The sequence below is a fragment of the Salmo salar genome, chromosome ssa01, assembly GCF_905237065.1.
Source record: "Salmo salar chromosome ssa01, Ssal_v3.1, whole genome shotgun sequence".
Taxonomy (NCBI): Eukaryota; Metazoa; Chordata; class Actinopteri; order Salmoniformes; family Salmonidae; genus Salmo; species Salmo salar.
In genome coordinates, this window is record NC_059442.1 from 158,777,316 (window position 1) to 158,797,512 (window position 20,197).

The 20,197-nt window shown below is 45.8% G+C and overlaps 1 protein-coding gene across 3 annotated transcripts in view; it reads left to right on the forward strand.

The window, feature by feature from the left end:
• The first annotated feature begins 5,730 nt into the window (after positions 1–5,730).
• The window catches only part of pkn3 (protein kinase N3), a 28,901-nt gene continuing 14,434 nt past the window's right edge, over positions 5,731–20,197 (forward strand). The window contains exons 1-7 of one of the 3 annotated variants that reach the window (XM_045693182.1): positions 5,731–5,811; positions 6,900–7,179; positions 7,501–7,658; positions 9,875–10,004; positions 11,375–11,526; positions 17,796–18,018; positions 18,311–18,493. In XM_045693182.1, the coding sequence (XP_045549138.1) occupies positions 5,797–5,811; positions 6,900–7,179; positions 7,501–7,658; positions 9,875–10,004; positions 11,375–11,526; positions 17,796–18,018; positions 18,311–18,493 (1,141 nt within the window). In that variant the 5' untranslated portion in view covers positions 5,731–5,796. Of the gene's footprint in view, positions 6,072–6,899; positions 7,180–7,500; positions 7,659–9,874; positions 10,005–11,374; positions 11,527–17,795; positions 18,019–18,310; positions 18,494–20,197 lie in introns of all 3 variants that reach the window. The other 2 variants (XM_014143065.2, XM_045693178.1) reach the window with 2 other exon arrangements.

Consider the following 20,197-nt stretch of genomic DNA (forward strand, 5'->3'; position numbering starts at 1 on the left):
CCTGCCTTACAACAGGCCTACAAGCCCTTAGTCCAGCCTCTCTCAGCCTATTACGGACAGTCTGAGCACTGATGGAGGGATTGTGCGTTCCTGGTGTAACTTGGACAGTTGTTGTTGCCATCCTGTACCTGTCCCGCAGGTGTGATGTTCGGATGTACCGATCCTGTGCAGGTGTTGTTACACATGGTCTGCCACTGTGAGGACGATCAGCTGTCCGTCCTGTCTCCCTGTAGCGCTGTCTTAGGCGTCTCACAGTACGGACATTGCAATTTATTGCCCTGGCCACATCTGCAGTCCTCATGTCTCCTTGCAGCATGCCCAAGGCACGTTCACGCAGATGAGCAGGGACCCTGGGCATCTTTCTTTTGGTGTTTTTCAGAGTCATTAGAAAGGCCTTTTTAGTGTCCTAAGTTTTCATAACTGTGACCTTAATTGCCTACCGTCTGTAAGCTGTTGGTGTCTTAACGACTGTTCCACAGGTGCATGTTCATTAATTGTTTATGGTTCATTGAACAAGCATGGGAAACTGTGTTTAAACCCTTCACAATGAAGATCTGTGAAGTTTGGATTTTTACGAATTATCTTTGAAAAACGTTTCTTTTTTTGCTGAGTTTATGTATGGGTGTCTGAGCTGTGTGTTAGCTGTTTGAACAGACAGTTCGGTACTTTCAACGCATCAATAGTCATAAAGACCAGTAGTGATGCAGTCAATCTCTCCTCTACTTTAAGCCAGGAGAGATTTGACATGCATGTTACTGATATTAGCCACCCGTGTACATTTAAGGGCCAGGGCCTGTTGCATAACACTTCTTAAGTGTTTCCCTTAAGGAATCATTTTTCCTTAGCTAAAAGGGAATTTATTAAGGGCGTTGCATAGAGCCTCTCAAATATTTCCTTAGGTAAGGGCATACTTAAGGGGTTTTACAGTAGTTTTAAGGCATGTGTGGCAGAAAGAGTATCTGGTTACCATCAAGACGGCTTGATTCACTGACTAAATGTCACATCAAAGAGTTGGCTTTCATTTTGTGAGATAGCAGAATAGAACTTCTACAATCAAGACAAGATAACCAAATTACTTAAGAAGATAATAAACCATGTTCCTTGTTACTTTTTTTTCTCAACTTGTTTATATTACATTCTAGTACATCAAGCTCGCTTACAGAGTAGCTATAGCTAACTAGCAAGTTGGCTTTGTAGCCAAGGTTTGTGCACTTTCCATTGTTTAGCTAAGTAGTTAGCTGATTGATGTTTTCCTTTTGTAACCAGAGTAGAATAAAGCAACATTCACCTCCACAAATGTTGTTTACATTGATATCCATACTGAAAGTAGTTGATTTTTATTTAACCTTTATTTAACTAGGCAAGTTAGTTAAGAACAAATTCTTATTTACAATGACTGCCTACCCTGGCCAAACCCTAACCCAGACAACACTGGGCCAATTGTGCGCCACCCTATGGGACAACCACGGCCGGTTGTGATACAGGCAGGGTCTGTAGTGAACCCTAGTGATGCCTCTAGCACTGAGATTCGGTGCCTTAAACCGCCGCACCACTCAGGAGCAAGGGACCTCATGGGCACCCTTAACTTGTTGACTTAATTTAAGGGGAAAAATCACCATACAAAGTTATGTGCAACTGACTTAAAGTTAAGGAAACTTTAAGGGAAAAGATGAGGGGGAAATTAACGACGTCCATAGCTTATGCCTGCCCATACCATAATCCCACCGCCACCATGGGGCACTCTGTTCACCACTTTGACATCAGCAAACCATTTGCCGACACGACACCATACACAGTGTACGGTTGTGAGACCAGTTGGACATACTGACAAATTCTCTAAAACAACGTTGGAGGCGGCTTATGGTAGAGAAATGAACATTCAATTTTCTGGCAACAGCCCTGGTGGACATTCCTGCAGTCAGCATGCCAATTGCACGCTCCCTCAAAACGTGAGACATGTGTGGCATTGTGTTGTGTGACAAAACTGCATATTTTAGAGTGGCCTTTTATTGTCCCCAGCACAAGGTGCACCTGTGTAATGATAATGCTGTTTAATCAGCTTCTTGACATGCTACACCTGTCAGGTTGATGGATTATCTTGGCAAAGGAGAAATGCTCACTAACAGGGATGTAAACAAATTTGTGCACAAAATTTGACACATAAGCTTTTTGTGCTTCTGGAAAATGTCTGGGATCTTTTATTTCAGCTCATGAAACATGGGATGAACACTTTACATGTTGCATTTATATTTTTGTTCAGTGTACAATGCTCTTAGTTTTTATATATACTGCTCAAAAAAATAAAGGGAACACTAAAATAACACATCCTAGATCTGAATGAATGAAATAATCTTATTAAATACTTTTTTCTTTACATAGTTGAATGTGCTGACAACAAAATCACACAAAAAGAATCAATGGAAATCCAATTTATCAACCCATGGAGGTCTGGATTTGGAGTCACACTCAAAATTAAAGTGGAAAACCACACTACAGGCTGATCCAACTTTGATGTAATGTCCTTAAAACAAGTCAAAATGAGGCTCAGTAGTGTGTGTGGCCTCCACGTGCCTGTATGACCTCCTTACAACGTCTGGGCATGCTCCTGATGAGGTGGCGGATGGTCTCCTGAGGGATCTCCTCCCAGACCAGGACTAAAGCATCTGCCAACTCCTGGACAGTCTGTGGTGCAACGTGGCGTTGGTGGATGGAGCGAGACATGATGTCCCAGATGTGCTTAATTGGATTCAGGTCTGGGGAACGGGCGGGCGGGCCAGTCCATAGCATCAATGCCTTCCTCTTGCAGGAACTGCTGACACACTCCAGCCACATGAGGTCTAGCATTGTCTTGCATTAGGAGGAACCCAGGGCCAACCGCACCAGCATATGGTCTCACAAGGGGTCTGAGGATCTCATCTCGGTACCTAATGGCAGTCAGGCTACCTCTGGTGAGCATATGGAGGGCTGTGCGGCCCCCCAAATAAATGCCACCCCACACCATGACTGACCCACCGCCAAACCGGTCATCCTGGAGGATGTTGCAGGCAGCAGAACGTTCTCCACGGCGTCTCCAGACTGTCACGTCTGTCACATGTGCTCAGTGTGAAGTTGCTTTCATCTGTGAAGAGCACAGGGCGCTAGTGGCGAATTTGCCAATCTTGGTGTTCTCTAGCAAATGCCAAACGTCCTGCACGGTGTTGGGCTGTAAGCACAACCCCCACCTGTGGACGTCGGGCCCTCATACCACCCTCATGGAGTCTGTTTCTGACCGTTTGAGCAGACACATGCACATTTGTGGCCTGCTGGAGGTCATTTTGCAGGGCTCTGGCAGTGTTCCTCCTGCTCCACCTTGCACAAATGCGGAGGTAGCGGTCCTGCTGCTGGGTTGTTGCCCTCCTACGGCCTCCTCCATGTCTCCTGATGTACTGGCCTGTCTCCTGGTAGCGCCTCCATGCTCTGGACACTACGCTGACAGACAGCAAACCTTCTTGTCACAGCTCGCATTGATGTGCCATCCTGGATGAGCTGCACTACCTGAGCCACTTGTGTGGGTTGTAGACTCCGTCTCATGCTACCACTAGAGTGAAAGCACCGCCAGCATTCAAAAGTGACCAAAACATCAGCCAGGAAGCATAGGAACTGAGAAGTGGTCTGTGGTCCCCACCTGCAGAACCACTCCTTTATTGGGGCTGTCTTGCTAATTGCCTATAATTTCCACCTGTTGTCTATTCCATTTGCACAACAGCATGTGAAATGTATTGTCAATCAGTGTTGCTTCCTAAGTGGACAGTTTGATTTCACAGAAGTGTGATTGACTTGGAGTTACATTGTGTTGTTTAAGTGTTCCCTTTATTTTTTTGAGCAGTATATTTAGGACTAGCTTTCTTTATTACTTGCCACCCATTCTAAAACTGACTGCAGCTCTTAAGTCTTGCAGGGATTTCACTTACTGTGGTAGCTGACGTGTATAGTCATCAGCGTACATAGACACACAGGCTTTACTCAATGCTAGTGTTAGGTCATTAGTAAAAATATTAAAAAGGGTCCAAGACAAATATCTTGAAGTACGCCAAACTCTACCAGGTTTACGTTAGGGTGTTCTTCAATGGAACACTCTCTGTGTTATGTTAGATTCACTATATGGCCAAAAGTATGTGGACACCTGCTCCTCGACATTCATTCCAAAATCATGGGTATTAATATGGAGTTCATCGCCCCTTTCCTGTTATAATAGCCTCCACTATTCTGGGAAGGCTTTCCACTAGATGTTGGAACATTGCTGCGATTAGGCCTGGCTCGCAGTCAGCGTTCCAATTAATCTCAAAGGTGTTCGATGGGGTTGAGGTCAGGGCTCTGTGCAGGTCAGTCAAGTTCTTTCACACCGATCTCGACAAACCATTTCTGTATGGACCTCGCTTTGTGCACGGGGGCATTGTCATGCTGAAACAGGAAAGGGCCTTCCCCAAACTGTTGCCAATAAAGTTGGGAGCACAAAATCGTCTAGAATGTCATTGTATGCTGTAGCGTTAAGATTTCCCTTCACCGGAACTAAGGGGCCTTGCCCGAACCATGAAAAACAGCCCCAGACCATTAGTCCTTCTTCAACAAACTTTACAGTTGGCAGCGAGGTTTACACCATTCCAGCTGACGCTGGCATTGTGTATGGTGATAACTGATCTTAGGCTTGTGTGCGGCTGCTCAGCCACGGAAACCCATTTCATGAAGCTCCCGACTAACAGTTCTTGTGCTGTCGTTGCTTCCAGAGGCAGTGTTGCAACCGAGGCTAGACGAGTTTTAGCACTTGGTGGTCCCGTTCTGTGAGCTTGTGTGGCCTACCACTTTGCGGCTGAGCATTTGGCCAGGGCAGAAATTTGACAAACTGACTTGTTGGAAAGGTGGCATTTTATGCCACATTGAAAGTCACTAAGCTCTTCAGTAAGGCCACTCTACTGCCGGTGATTGTCTTTGGAGATTGCATGGCTGTGCGCTCGATTCTATACATCTGTTAGCAACGGGTGTGGATGAAATAGCCAAATCCACTAATTTGAAGGGCTGTCCACGTACTTTTGTATATATAGTGTAGGTAGGCTAACTCTCGATCCACGATATGGTAGAGGATGTAAAGCCATAACAAACGTTTTCAGAAGCAAACTGATAAAAAAGTCAAAGACTGCACTGAAGTCTAACAAAACCGCTCCCACAATCTTCTTATCAATTTATTTCAGCCAATCATCAGTCATTTCTGTTAGTGCCGTACAAGTTGAGTGTCCTACCCTATAAGCGTGCTGAAAGTCAGTTGTTAATTTTTTTCTGTGAAATAGCACTGTATCTGGCAAATACAATATTTTCCAAAAGTTTACGGTCGGTAGCAGCCTGACAGATCGGCTGAGTGGCAATATAGTCCGCTACCATACCATCCTAAGTAATTTTCCATCCAAGTTGTCAGTACCAGTAGGTTAGTAATTATTGATTGACAACAATAATGAAAACAATACTGCATTTTGCCAGGACATTTGGGCTATTTTGTTAAATGGAAATCTGCTATGGTATAAACAGTTTTGAGTAAATAGAACTTTGTTTTCAGAGAAAGAGTTACCTTGGCAGGTGCACAAAAAGGATGATCCAAAATAGCACGGGAGACGATCTGATTGGACATTCTTGTGGTTGTGCTTTGGTTGACAGGACATTCAGCCAATCGACATTTTGTAAGGGGAGGGGTCGATGTTTATTCAAACCATCAGCAGTGTGTAATGCCAGGAAGTCCAGACAGTTTGCTTTTGCCACCGAATATATTCAATGGACGAGGAACCGGTACGTGCGAACGCTTTACTGCGCCTTTGTCACTTTTACAACTGTTAGTTGTCGGTCGTGGTAACAAAAACAAAAAAAATCTGTTCACGTTATTTAAACTGGTTATAAAGTTGTTCAATTGTGTTTCTTTCGAGCGACACTGGACGAGACGCTGACTTTAGAGTGGTCAGTGTATGGCTATTTTCCCAACCCTCCCAGTTTGAAATCCATAATCGCGTTTCTGACATTTTGAGTCTGACATGGCAGATTTAACATTACAGGTAAGCACAGATTGTTTTATTTAGCCTAATTGTGCGCCTTTTATCGAACTGTTCTTCAGCTAGTAGAACGAAGCAATGGGTAGCTAACTTCACAACTTTTCTTATCGGTTCAGTTTGCTGAGCAGTTGGCTAGCTTGCTAGCAAGCTGACGTCAATTTACTATCTACAAAAGCATCTCTCTCATCAAGATGTGTTTCTACCACTGTCTAGTGAAAAATCCTTGTGAATAGCACCAGACAATGGAGGGGTTCTGGTTAAACTGGTTTCCCCACTTTACTTAGCTTTTATTAATTACGTTTTCATAATGCGACAATGCAGCCTGGGAAATATCAAAGTAGTTAGCAAACTATATCAACCTGTTTGTTTCAATGATTCGTGTTACTGTTGACAGTCAGACAGGGGTTTTTCCACTTGTAACCAGCCAAAAACTCCATTGGCTGACATGCCGCAGAGTTATATCTACTCTCGGTTCTCTACTTCCCAAGCCATAACACTGCTCCATCACCAACTACAATGTACCTTTCTTGAAATATCCAGTGCTAAAAAGCATAAATGAGTAGTTACAGTATTAATTCTGATTTGGCCGGTGGATGTCAGGGTGTGTCAGAAGTGTGGTCAGATGATTCAGTGTTTCCCTTAGCCTTTAGGCAGGGAGGGTTGTTCTTCTATAGAGCTTTCGTCTACAAATGTTCTGATTGGACAAAAACTGGTGCCACATGCAAACACAACACATTGGCTTATATTGGCCCGGTTGTTGCAATTTGCTCTTATATAAACCGTTGCCAACTTGCCACATTCCATTCATCAAAAGTTCCATCCCTCCCAAAGCACCTGCCTGCGGGCCGGTTGGAGGGGGACATCCTGGACCCGGAGTTCCAGCAGCGGCTGGAGGACGCACGCACCCTGCTGAGGCAGGAGATCCAGCGGGAGCTGAGGATCAAGGAGGCGGCCGAGAGACTGCGGCGGGCCGTTACTAACCGTAAGAGCGCCGCCGAAGTGGAGGGCCAGCTGAGGGCGTCGAGCCGCAAGCTGGAGCAACTGCACTGGGAGCTGCAGGAGCTCAACACCCGTGCCATCACCCCCAAGCCCCAGAAGGACAGCCCCACAGGTAATAATCATGACTGTTCTCAGATCTGAGGTTTTCTGTGAAGCTGACTTCTATGGTTGACAATGACCATAGACATGGGAGTTAGCTTTACAACACATACAGGCTAGTAATAATCATGATGATCATCATGACAATATTATCTTTTGACAAATTATGCTCAATCTGCCATCTAAAACAGATACTATTAGTAGTAGGAACAAGTAATTGTACGTTTTTGTTGCAAGGAATAGGCTAAGACTAATAGATCACTGTATAGGCTTTTTCAGCAACTGTATCCCAAACTTTCTGTCTTGTCACTCACTGCTTGTGTCTCGGTCAAAGCAGATGACAGCATGTCGCCTGACCCATGTCGCTGGGAGGAGGTGACATCCCCGCTTGCCGGGCGCATCTGTGCCCTGAAGAAACAGCTCACCATGGAGACCAAGGTGAAGCAGGGGGCCGAGAACATCATCCAGACTTACGTCAGCAGCTCCGTCAAGGTTTGGCACACACATTTACACTATACATCTGTCAAATGAGCTTTCCATGTAACACATGCCACTAAGGTCAATGTTTGGGAAACCACTATACTCACCACATGAGTGAAGAGCCAATTCAATTAAGGCATTTATAGTGCCTCAGCACTTTTGTTTTGGACCAATGCCAGAAGGATTTTAGCACTCTGTCCCCCCCCAAGACGCACACACTCCTTTAAAGTCCTCCTTGGGTGATATTGACTCTGTTGAAGAACAGAATACATCATGCTGTCTAATGTAGTGGCTTGTATATTAGACACAAGGCTCCCATTTGTTTTGTCATTTTGAATGTTCAGTAGGCACACTGTTGAACTCTGCACTGGCAGCTAGTGATTTATGCCTCCACTGTTCTGTGCGTTTCAGACTCTGCTTGTGTATGGAGTTCCCACCACATGCACATACTCACACACACACACTCAGTCACTCAAACTTGGAGATATGCTCACACAAACATAAACCCAGTCGGCTCAGAAGAAGGGTGTGTATGTGTGGACTTCTCTCCTCCCGGCTTGGCGACAGCAGCAGACCATGTGACTCTATGCCAGCCAATGTAGTTATAGGGTATAGTCAGCCAGGGTCCTTCCAGGCACAGAGGTAAACTTGTCCTTTGGAAGGAAGTCTGTTTCCAGAGGGAGAAAAGCAAGGAGGAGGGACGAAGTTGACTGAAGGAGGATGCTCTCAGCATGCTGTTGTTCTGAGAAGCTGGGTGTCTTAAGTGTTAAGAGCGAGTGAAGGGGACAGAAGGACCGAGTATGGTGGTCTGTGTCGCTAGCCAGTGAAGAGTGGATAAACTCTGTAAATGAGCAGCCCAGGAAGGACACCCCGACAAAAGGGGGGGGGGTAACTTATCGCATATTCTTTACAAATGCTGTTATGAATGAAAGAAAATTGTACCTACACACACTGAAGGCTATATCATAAGGTGAATCCAGCAATTTGTAAGTCGCTCTGGATAAGAGCGTCTGCTAAATGACTTAAATGTAAATGTAAATAAAGCCAAAACGTCTGTGTACAGTGAAAATAATTAAAAACATTGAATAATGAAGAAAGCTTTATGCGACATCTTTTTGAGTGTGAACCCATTACACCTCTCTGCATTTCAAGGTGAGGCCAGAGAGCGGCTTGTGAAACGATTAAAAATGTAACACTAGCCATAATCCTAACATTAAGGGTTTTAGGCCCATAGGGTCTGAGGACGTTCATAAATTAGGACTTTTGTAAAGGGAAGAATTCTAGCAAAAATGTTCTACCAATGAAATGTGACTGTTTAAAGAAGTTAAAGTGGGCTTATGTGTGGATGCAGGCTTTTGTTCCAGCCAAGCAGTAAAACACCTGAGGGCTCATTTCTAACATTTGCGGCATGAGATTTTCTACTTAATTTAAGCCTACGTTAATGCTTGATTCCTAAAATGAGTAAGGTATGCACGATTTACTGTAACAGTGAGTAAATCTGCATACTAACAACTACGGTGCGGTGCTGCAGAGAGCACCTCACCTGCCTTGAATTGTAATTTAGATTAGTTTGTTGCTAACGCAGCATCTGAATCAAGCGGTAACTACACCGCTTCCCTTCCCCATCTTCTCCATTCATGAGAATGAAAGGATTGGCTAGGTTACACCACCTTACTTTTACTTTGGAAATCCTATGGGGACACCGCCCGAGAGTGTTCACATCAGAGGAATGTTGCTGCTTGTAAAGGGTTGGCTGAGCTGTCAATTAAAACTTGGCAAGGCAGAGTTCTCGAGGGCCCCATTCATCATGATGTCGTGGACTTTGAGGGAAGGCGTGTTAGTGGAGATGGGTGTTGGCTAGTACGGGGCGGCAGGTAGCCTAGTGGTTAGAGCGTTGGACCAGTAACTGAAAGGTTGCTGGATCGAATTCCCGAGCTGACAAGGTAAAAATCTGTCGTTCTGCCCCTGAACAAGGCAGTTAACCCACTGTTCCTAGGCCGTCATTGTAAATAAGAATTTGTTCTTAACTGACTTGCCTAGTTAAATAAAGGTTAAATAAAAAAATAGCACCATGCATGTCAATGAACATGGGCACTAGGACTGCTGTAAGTGGCCAATGCTGTTAAGGGATGCTGTATCATGGACAAGTGAGGTACAGGACATGGCTGACTTGTGCACTAGTTGGATATTTTGAGATGGAACTGTCTTGTGTGGTCTCCCCTCCCAAGGACCGTAAGATGCTGTCCATGGCCCAGCAGATGCTTCAGGACAGCCGCACCAAGATTGAGCTGCTCCGCATGCAGATTGTCAAAGTCACCCAAGCTAGAGAGGGGGAGCGGGAAGCCACAGAGACAGATGGTAAGAGATGATATATATATATACACACACACACACACAGGTTGTGTGTGTGTGAGCTTGTTTGTCCTTTGCCATGTCTTGGTTATACACTACATGGCCAAAAGTATGTAATTAGTGGACACCCCTTCAAATCGGCTATTTCAGCCACACCTGTTGCTGACAGGTGTATAAAATCGAGCACACAGCCATGCAATCTCCAAAGACAAACATTGGGAGTAGAATGGCCCGTAATGAAGTGCTCAGTGACTTTCAACGTGGCACTGTCATAGGGTGGCACCTTTCCAACAAGTCAGTTCGTCAAATTTCTGCCCTGCTAGAGCTGCCCCGGTCAACTGTTAGTACTGTTATTGTGAAGTGGAAACATCTTGTAGCAACAACGGTTCAGCCGCGAAGTTGTAGGCCACACAAGCTCACAGAACAGGACCGCTGAAGCGTGTAGCATGTAATAATAGTCTGTACTCGGTTGCAACACTCACTACCAAGTTCCAAACTGCCTTTGGAAGCAACGGCAGCACAAGAACTGTTCGTCGGGAGCTTCATGAAATGGGTTTCCATGGCCGAACAGCTGCCCACAAGCCTAAGTTCACCATGCGCAATGCCAAGCGTCGGCTGGAGTGGTGTAAAGCTCGCCGCCATTGGACTCTGGAGCAGTGGAAACGCATTATTTGGAGTGATGAATCATACTTTACCATCTGGCAGTCCGACGGACAAATCTGGGTTTGGCGGCTGCCAGGAGAACGCTACCTGCCAACTGTAAAATTTGGTGGAGGAGAAATAATGGTCTGGGGCTGTTTTTCATAGTTTGGTCTAGGCCCCTTAGTTCCAGTGAAGGGAAATCTTAACTCTACAGCATACAATGCCTTTCAACTTTGTGGCAACAGTTTGGGGAAGGCCCTTTCCTGTTTCAGCATGACAATGCCCCCGTGCACAAAGCGAGGTCCATACAGAAATGGTTTGTCGATCTGTGTGGAAGAACTTGACTGGCCTACACAGAGCCCTTAATTCAATCCTACCGAACACCTTTGGAATGAATTGGAATGAATTGGAATGCCGACTGCGAGCCAGGCCTAATCGCCCAACATCAGTGCCCGACCTCACTAATGCTCTTGTGGCTGAATGGAAGCAATGTTCCAACATTTAGTGGAAAGCCTTCCCAGAAGAGTGGAGGCTGTTATGGCAGCAAAGGGGGGACCAACTCCATATTAATGGCCATGATTTTGGGATGAGATGTTCGAGCAGGTTTCCACATACTTTTGGTCATGTAGTGTATGTGTTACTGTACATTTAGTGTTTTTTCCAGTGCCGTTCTTTTAATTGTTCGTCCATTGGTGAATAAATGCTCACCCATTCCTCCTCCTCCCTCCCTGCAGGCCGTCCCTCTGAGACGATCAGTCCTCTAGAGCTGCGGGTGGCTGAGCTACGGCACCACCTGAAGATCGAGGCTGCAGTGGCAGAGGGGGCCAAGAATGTGGTCAAGCACCTGGGCGGGCGCAAAGTGCAGGACCGCCGAGCGCTGGCAGAGGTAGGGCACCAGGATATAGCCGAGGTCTTTAGAGGAAATCTGGTAAATACAGGTCTGATTCCTTTTGGGTTGCAGCTTAAAGATGGAATCTGCAGTAGTGGGAAACGGCGCCACTGTCCGTCCCACAGACGGCTTTAAATGCTGTACTTATGTTGCCTTTCTATGCAATGATGTCTGTCAAGTTGTGTATGGTTCACACTGCAGCTCTTTGCCCAAACTTGAAAAAGGCCTTTAAGGACGGAAGGACGCAAGGGACAACTCAATTTTCTTCTGACTTATTTTATTTCTTTAGTCAGTTAGTTAGTTAGTTAGTTAGTTAGTTAGGTTGATAACCGGTTGAGTCTCCAGAATCCTAAATGAGCTGAATGTGTATGGATGAGTGTCTCCTCTTCCGTGAAGGACTTCCAGTGAAATGCTTTTCCACCAAACATTTCACCACCTGCTATCACAAAGGTGCACCAGTATATATGTTCCCCAGGGAAACACAAGCTAATGATGGGTTCCACAATGCATACACTCTTTCGCCCCCTGCTGGTGTTTTTATCTTTGAAATCAGTTGAAAATCTGAACGCCTTGAATATGAATACCTGTCTTTTGACGCAACACCTCCCACTTGATCTCCTGGTTCTTGAACCCAAGGAGGTCACATCGGCTCCATCTTCGATCGCTTTACTTCTGCTCTTCTACAGGTAATAACACAACCAAACGCCTGACGTCCCTGTGAAGAATTGTAGCAGGGATTTTGGTTGAACGTTTCTTTGCTTTGTCTCCACAAACATGCTTCAAAGTTGAGATGGGATAACTTGGGAAGGTTCGTATATTTGCATCTCTCACAATGCCCTCCTTGTCAGCGTTGACATTGACGACCCTACCAAGCTTATACTGACTCCTCAAAGCGTTCTGGTCTGCAAGCCAGACGACGTCTCCAACGGCCACGTTTCGCTGCTTTGTGTGCCACTTACTCCTCACAAACAGGTTAGGTCCAGCCAACTGACTCCACTTCCTCCAGAACCAGTTAACTTCTGCTTGAATGACTCTTAACCTTTTGTAGGAGTAGTCTTCAAACTCAAAGCTTCCTAAGTCTCCCCTAGGTCCAGTCCTTCCAAGCAGAAGAGAATTAGGGCTGATGTATTCTATGCAGTCCTCCCGGCTCTGAGTCCTGGCATCTATGGGCCTTTCATTGGCAAGGTTAGCAGCCATGAACATAAATGTTTGAAACTCACTCCATGTGAAGAGTCCTTCGCCTCTCATATTGTGCAAGGCCCGCTTCACAGTGCGAACAGCTGCTTCTGCAGCACCATTCCTGTGAGGGGAGTCTGCTGGGTGGATCTTCCAGCTCCACTCTGTTCCATGCTTTGAAGCTTCATTTTCAAGCTCAGATGTAATTTGTTGATCCAGGAAGTGGTAGAGCTCTTTGAGGGCAGGTCTGGCACCCACAAAGTTCTTTCCAGGATCTGACCACAGTTTCTTTGGATGCCCTCTCAGTGCCGTGAATCTTTGGTAGGCCAGTAAGAAGCCTTCAGTTGACTGGTCACTGACAACATCTGTGTGTATAGCTCTGGATGCCATACAGCAGAAGACAATTCCCCACACCTTGAGCTTGACTTTCTTTCTCACCTCGTCCTTGACTTCATATGGTCCAAATAAGTCCACCGTTGTGTACTCAAATGGTCTGGCTGGTGTTATACGCTCGGGTGGAAGGTCACTCATGATCTGTTGGCACTTTCTGGCCCTAGCCTTTCTGCACACCACACAGTTGTCAACTCTCTCTTTAGCCAGCTTCCGGCCTTTTATCACCCAGGCTTTCTTCCTCATCCGGAGGAGTGTACCTGCTATTTCTTCATGGTTTGCATCATGGGCCTCTTGGGCTAGGAGAGTGGATATCCATGCCTCATATGGTAGAATTGGTACAACAGTCTCGTCCTCATCAAAGATCTTGAACCTCCCTCCACAAACCAAGAGCCCAGTCTCTTCATCTCTGTAAACAGCGAGTCTGTTGAGAGTGGTGCCTTGAAAGGTTATACCTTCTTGTGCTGCAAGGAACAGGTCTCTTAGTGCATCTTCACACTCCCCAACAGTGAGTACAGCTTGTTTGCCTCTGGACTTCCAGTTTGTTGAAAGAATTTCCTCCCACTTTGGTTTATCTGAGGCTGAATTCCTGGTCAACACTTCTTTCCATTTCGTTGCAGCTCTCCAAACCCAGGCAGTGACTCGGATCAGCCTGGTCAGGCTGCTGAATTTCCTGATGTCAATCAGTTTTGTTACCGCAGAGCCAGCTGGTGGTCTTCGGATCTTAGTCTTAGGTTCATCTGGGTTATTTTGCCTGCTTTGCTGTGCATCACTCTGACTTTCCTGCTGAACTCCCACTTCAGGAAGTACATCATTCTTGTTTCTCTTGGCCTGCGCTCTGGTCAGTGCTGCAGAGAAATATTTCCTTTGAAGTTTGTTTATGCCTTCCTTGGCATAAGCTGCAATTTCTTTGGCTGACTTCTGTGGCCACTCTTCCATGGGTTGCCGCAGGAACGCTGGAATTTTGCCACATGGAATCTTCTTGGAGGTCTTCCGGGGCTGCCCCTCTTGTTATGATGTCAGCACTGTTCAGGCCTCCCGGGATCTACCACCAGTCTTCGACGGATGTGGATTTCTGGATCTCTCCGACTCTGTTCGCGAAGAAAGATTGATACCCATAACTGTCTCTCTGGATAGCTCCCACCACAGTTTGACTGTCCAGCAGATGGAGCCATCGTTCAATTTCTATATGACTGTGTTTTTCAATGTACTTTCGAAGTCGTGCTGCGCAGACAGCACGGCAGATTTCAGCTTTCACTGCCTCCCCCTTTTGGTCCAAAGGTGTGTGTTTTGCTTTGGACTCAACCAACCTGACTTGGATGCCTTGCTCGGTTTCCCATCTGAAGTACACTACAGCTCCATAGCTCTTCTCACTTCCGTCAGAGAATGTTATTCCCCAAGGTTTACCAAGCCAGTTGACTGGTGTGAGGCTTCTGTGGAAGGTGATTTGGCTAAGACGTGTGTACTCCTCAAACAGTTTGATGGCTTCTTCTCTCAATTGTTCAGACAGAGGTTTGTCCCACGTGTTTCGGGTCAGAGTTTTGCCTCCAGCTTCTTGAAACGCCTTTCTGACAAGAATGGCACCCTTTTGTTTGGCAGGTGTGACGAGGCCTATTGGGTCATACAGGCTAGCTACTTGGCTTAGCCGTTCTCTTCTCGTCAGTGGGTTTGGAGTTTTCCCTCTCACCTCTTCTTCAAGGAGATTTTGTCCGACTCTCATCATCTTTTTCCTCTTTGAGAAATTGATTGAAGTCATAAGGTGCAGTTTGTCCTCTTCAACAAGGTATCCAACTCCAAGGGCTTTATTGTCTCCTTTCCTCATCTGGTTTGGGAGAATAAGTACTGTGCCTGACACCGCTCCTTGTTCTCCTGGTACGATCTCCTGCCTCCCGCTTTGGCCTGACCGGACCCAGGGTTTGAGGAAAAATCCGCCTGTCCTCAGGATCTCTTCAACTCCTTTTGGTGTCATTGTCCAGCTTTTGTAAGTCATTATGGGAAGTCAGGATGTCATCGACATAGGCATCCTCTTCAAGGATCCTACGTTCCTCCTCCAGGTGAGCGAACATGGTCAGTTTTGCTGTCTCTCTCATGGCCAGTTGTGCAATGCACCCTGCTGGTCGATCGCCAATGTTGACTCTGGTGATGGCATACTCTTCAATCTCTTCCTCCTCAGTGTTTCTCCAGAGAAATCTGTGGAGATGCATCTCCAGGTTTTCTAACCACACCGAATTGTACATCTTCCTGATGTCGCCAAGAGCAGCATGGACACCTCTTCTGAACCTGAGTAGTACTGCTCGGATGGGATTGAGGACATCAGGCCCTTTCAGCAGCAGGTCATTCATGCTGACCCCTTTAAACTTCTGGCTGCTGTTCCATACCAGTCGCACAGGTGTTGTGACAGAGTGTGGGTTTGGCGCCACCAAGTGGCTGACATACCATACTGGTCCTTTCCAGCTGGCGATCATCTCTTTGGTGAGTTTCTTTGCTGCTCTTCTCTCCACCATTTCATGCACTTGAGCTGTGTATGCTATTTTCCACTCTGGCTCTTTCTTGAGTTGTTTTTCTGTTCTTAAGAAGGTGGCTTCAACCCCACTCCTGTTGTAGGGAAGGGAACTTGGATCTTGAATCCAGGGGTATTTTGTGTCCCAGTGCGGTTCATCGCTGTGAGCATCTGCTTTGATGTACGTGAGGCCTTTCCTTATGATCTCCAGCTCCCTTTCCTCACTCAGAGTCATTTCCTTGCCTCCTGGTTGACAATTGCCGCACCGGCATCCTCCACACTTCGGTTCGCAAGCTGCTCCAATGCTATCCCATTTCCACCAATCCAAGAACTCTCTGCGAGCAACTGTGCTTTTGGTTTCAGCTGTGAACTCTTGTGTTTTAATTATCTCTTGATACTTGACAGCGGTTGCTCTCATGGATCGAGCAAAGTGCGTTCCAGACCTGTGCGCGGCCATATCGACTTCTTCAAACAGATCTGGATGTGCTCCACCAACAATCTTTCCTAGCGGGCTCTCCCATAAGACAAGGTCTCCAATCACCTTCACTCTTTGCGGAGCAAGTCTTCCTTCAGCGGTGGCTTATCAGTAGCTCAATGCTCTCCGGTCTCCTCAGATCTCCTAGACTGACTTCTGGGAAGAACTTCTTGAGTTGCTCAGGTTTGATGACTCTGTGGATGTTGGCAATTTCATTCAAACCATAGCAGACAAGCTCATGGGCTCTTTCTGTGCCTCTAGGCATTTTGACCCTCACTCTGAGGAGATATCTTCTGGTTTTAACCTTCATGGCCATCCCCCCAACTCCATGGACGACTAAAGTGATGTTTTCACTTCGAAGATTTAATCTCCTGGCAGCTCTGTGGGTGATATAATTTGTGTCTGATGCCAAGTCGATCAGGGTTCCAATTTTTTGTCCTGCATTGGCAGTTACCTCGAGCAGCATTAGAATAACTGGCAATTCTTCTACTGCACCTGACACAATCTCTCCAAGCTGGATCTTTTCACCACAGTTTGTCTTTGCGGTGATGTTGGTGAACGCTCTCTTGAATTTGTCCGCCATCTCTGGGGAGAGTTTAGATAGAAATTCTTCCTGCTCCTCAGTCCGCGTATGCCTTCTCACATTGAATTGTCTTCTTTCTGAGTCACTCCTCCTGAAGTCTCCCTTCAGGCATAGAAAGAAATGGTGGTCTTTTTTACAGTTTCTGTTCCTGCACAGGTATGTCTCTTTGCATTCATCATCTTCTCCATGACAGACCAAGCACCTCTTGCAGGCCCCCAGCTTTTCTACAGCAGCCAACTTTTCCACCGGCTTCAGTTCCTTGAAACGCTTGCAAAATAATATATTTTCTCTCTGCTTTTCATCACCACACACAACACAGCCTCCTTTCGTTGTGGACCGCGTGGACGCATATTTCCTCTCCATGCAAGCATTTCTCTTTTCTGGCCTTTCACTCACTCCCACTCTGCTAGGCTTGCGATTGCATTTTGGACTTGTGTTTTCACACTATCCCACCGTAGCTCAAAGCCATCTCTGTTTACAGCGGTAACGGGTATCTGAGCAACTCCATCACAGGCTGTCTCGGCTTCATGGATTGCAGACTTCACCTAATTTTCGCCATATCTAGGCCATAGATTGGACTGGACCATCTCCCTGACCTCATCCAATCGTGCTTCGCATTCTTGGAACGTCTTCTCAACTTCAGTCTGCTTCTCCTTGCTCAGTTCAGCTTCTTCACCCTCATCGGTTCCAGCTTCAATGTCTGCCAGAAGGCCAGCCCTGTACTCGTCATTTGTCTCACTGACCGTCCTCGCCTCCGACTTGAGCTTCTTGTACTCCTCTTGTAGTTCTCTTTTAGTAATGTGCTTTGCGACTCTGCTGAGGAAGTTTGCCTGCTTGGTAAAAGTGCTTTTAGCTAAAGTTCTTTTTTGCTTCAGCTCCTTCACTGTTATTCCAAGAATGCGAAGCACGATTGGATGAGGTCAGGGAGATGGTCCAGTCCAATCTATGAGGGGGAAAAAATAGTTATTTGTTTGCAGTAACTTCTTTGTTGTTGTAATATTGCAAACGGATGTGGCAGTTTCACCGTTAAGGATTCCAGTTAATGTTTTCCTGGCTGGAAACATTAGTTATGTGTACCTTGTGGGTCACAAGGAAATCTAAAAGTGTGTTCTCATGTATCTGACTGTATATGTGTCCCCCAGGCCCAGACAAGGTTGCAGGAGTCGTGCCAGAAGCTGGACCTGCTGCGTCTGTCTCTGGAGCGCCGTCTAGCCGAGCTGCCCGGGGACCACCCCAAACTGTCCATTATCAAGGAGGAGCTCACACTGGGTGCTTCCTCGCCCTCCCTGGGTCTGCAGCTGGAGCGCCTCAACTCCACCTCTTCCTGTTCGTCGTCCTCCTTCTTCAAACCTGCCACTCTCACAGGTAGCTGACAGCGTTGTTACTCTATGCTACAGCAGGCTGATTTAGTTAACTATTCAAAATGTGTGTGTGGTAATTTTGGTCTCATTGTGTTATTTTTGTATGGTTTTTGATATTTTGTTGTCGTATAGTATATTGATGTGACCCTGAAGGAAATTACTCGCATGAAAAGACCGTTACAAAATGTGTGTATGCCCTTGTATAAAGTTCTGCCAAGGACATGGAGTTTGAATTGCCTTCTCAGGGCAGTAAGCCTGAACTAATGTTCCCTGTATGTTGTCTCGCCTCTCTCCAGGTCGGTTGGAGGTGCGTCTGATGGGCTGCCAGGACCTGCAGGAGTCAGTGCCGGGTCGGTGCCGCATGGCCTGCGTCACCTCCACCCCCGGCAGCCCCTCCGAGGCAAAGTCCCTGAAGATGAGGGCCGGTCTATCCGGACGCAGCACCAACGGCAAAATCACCAAGACCGATGAGCTCTCCAGTGAGTCTACATTAGTCCTATGCAAATGTTGTTTTACATTTTAGTTACTCCCATAAAAATACAAGTCATGGAAAACATGCAAATGTTTCGTACTTTTATATCGTTCAGGAACAAGGAGTGGTAATTTACTTACTAGCAGGGTGTCCACAGGTCCTTGAGTCGTAGTCTTTTATCTGATTTTAAAAGCCTTAAGTTTTAAAATGTCTTAAATTGAGTTTTTAAAGGTCTTAAAATCTGCGACAGAGATGACTACAGTGTTTCCGTTATATTGTGCCACTGCTTAATTCTTCCACAGTGAAAAACCACCCCAACCGCCTGTTAGAGAGCCACCCCAACCGCCTGTTAGAGAGCCACCCCAACCGCCTGTTAGAGAGCCACCCCAACCGCCTGTTAGAGAGCCACCCCAACCGCCTGTTAGAGAGCCACCCCAACCACATGTCTCTGTGTGTGTACATGTGCGTGAGCCAGTGTGAGTCAGGCTGTTGCCAGAGGAAAGAGCTAGGTAGCATGTACAATTTTATAGACTAACTAGAGCTGGGATGATAAACCGAAAAAATTACCGACAACGACTTTGCCATCCTCTTACCGAAGCAATTTTGCTTACGTCAGTGATTGGGCTACACAACATTCCTGCAGATTTTTTGGTTCTAAAACCATTCTTTGGTCAACAGTAATGTGCATTAATTAACCTGCTTCCTGCAATGAAAGTATCTGCCCTGTCCCTGTTTTGCAGCTGGTGCTCACTCCTTCTCCCCCCTTTACACATGAAGTGAAAAGAAAGATGCATACTGACAGTTGAGCAACATTTCAAATGTAATTACGGGAAAGACCGTTTTTAAAACTACTGTTACTGTTGTAAAAAATAAAATAATAGGAGTCCATATAGAGGAAATGACACCACTTTACTGATTATGTAATTGAGATGATACTGAGCGTGCCATTTGTGGTGAATACATCAAGTAGCCTATATAGGTCTACCAAAGAAGTTTTTATAGTACATTACATTTACTGTTTGATCAATTGCATGCTATCTAGCAACAATATCATATTTAGAGTTAGCAATGTAGCTAATGTTTGAGTTCCTACTTCCTCAGGTGGTAAATTATGTTGCCTAGGCCAATATGTACCAAAAACATGCAAGCAAATTAATCTCTAAAGAGCCCAAAAATATATCTGATAATTCTGGATCTTATTTTGACATATTGCGCATCAAAATAGAGATCATGCAGTCCCTGAACATGTTGGATTAAATAGCTACAGCTGAAGTCGGAAGTTCAGCCAAATACATTTAAACTCAGTTTTTCACAATGACTGACATTTAATCCTAGTAAGAGATTCCTTGTCTTGGGTCAGTTAGGATCACCACTTTATTTTAAGAATGTGTAATGTCAGAATAATAGTAGAGTGATTTATTTCAGCTTTTATTTATTCCATCACATTTCCAGTGGGTCAGAAGTTTACATACACTCAATTAGTATTTGGTAGCATTGCCTTTAAATTGTTTAACTTGGGTCAAACGTTTCAGGTAGCCTTCCACAAGCTTCCCACAATAAGTTGGGTGAATTTTGGCCCATTCCTCCTGACAGAGCTGGTGTAACTGAGTCAGGTTTGTAGGCCTCCTTGCTCGCACACGCCTTTTTCAGTTCTGCCCACAAATTTTCTATGGGATTGAGGTTAGGGCTTTGTGATGGCCACTCCAATACC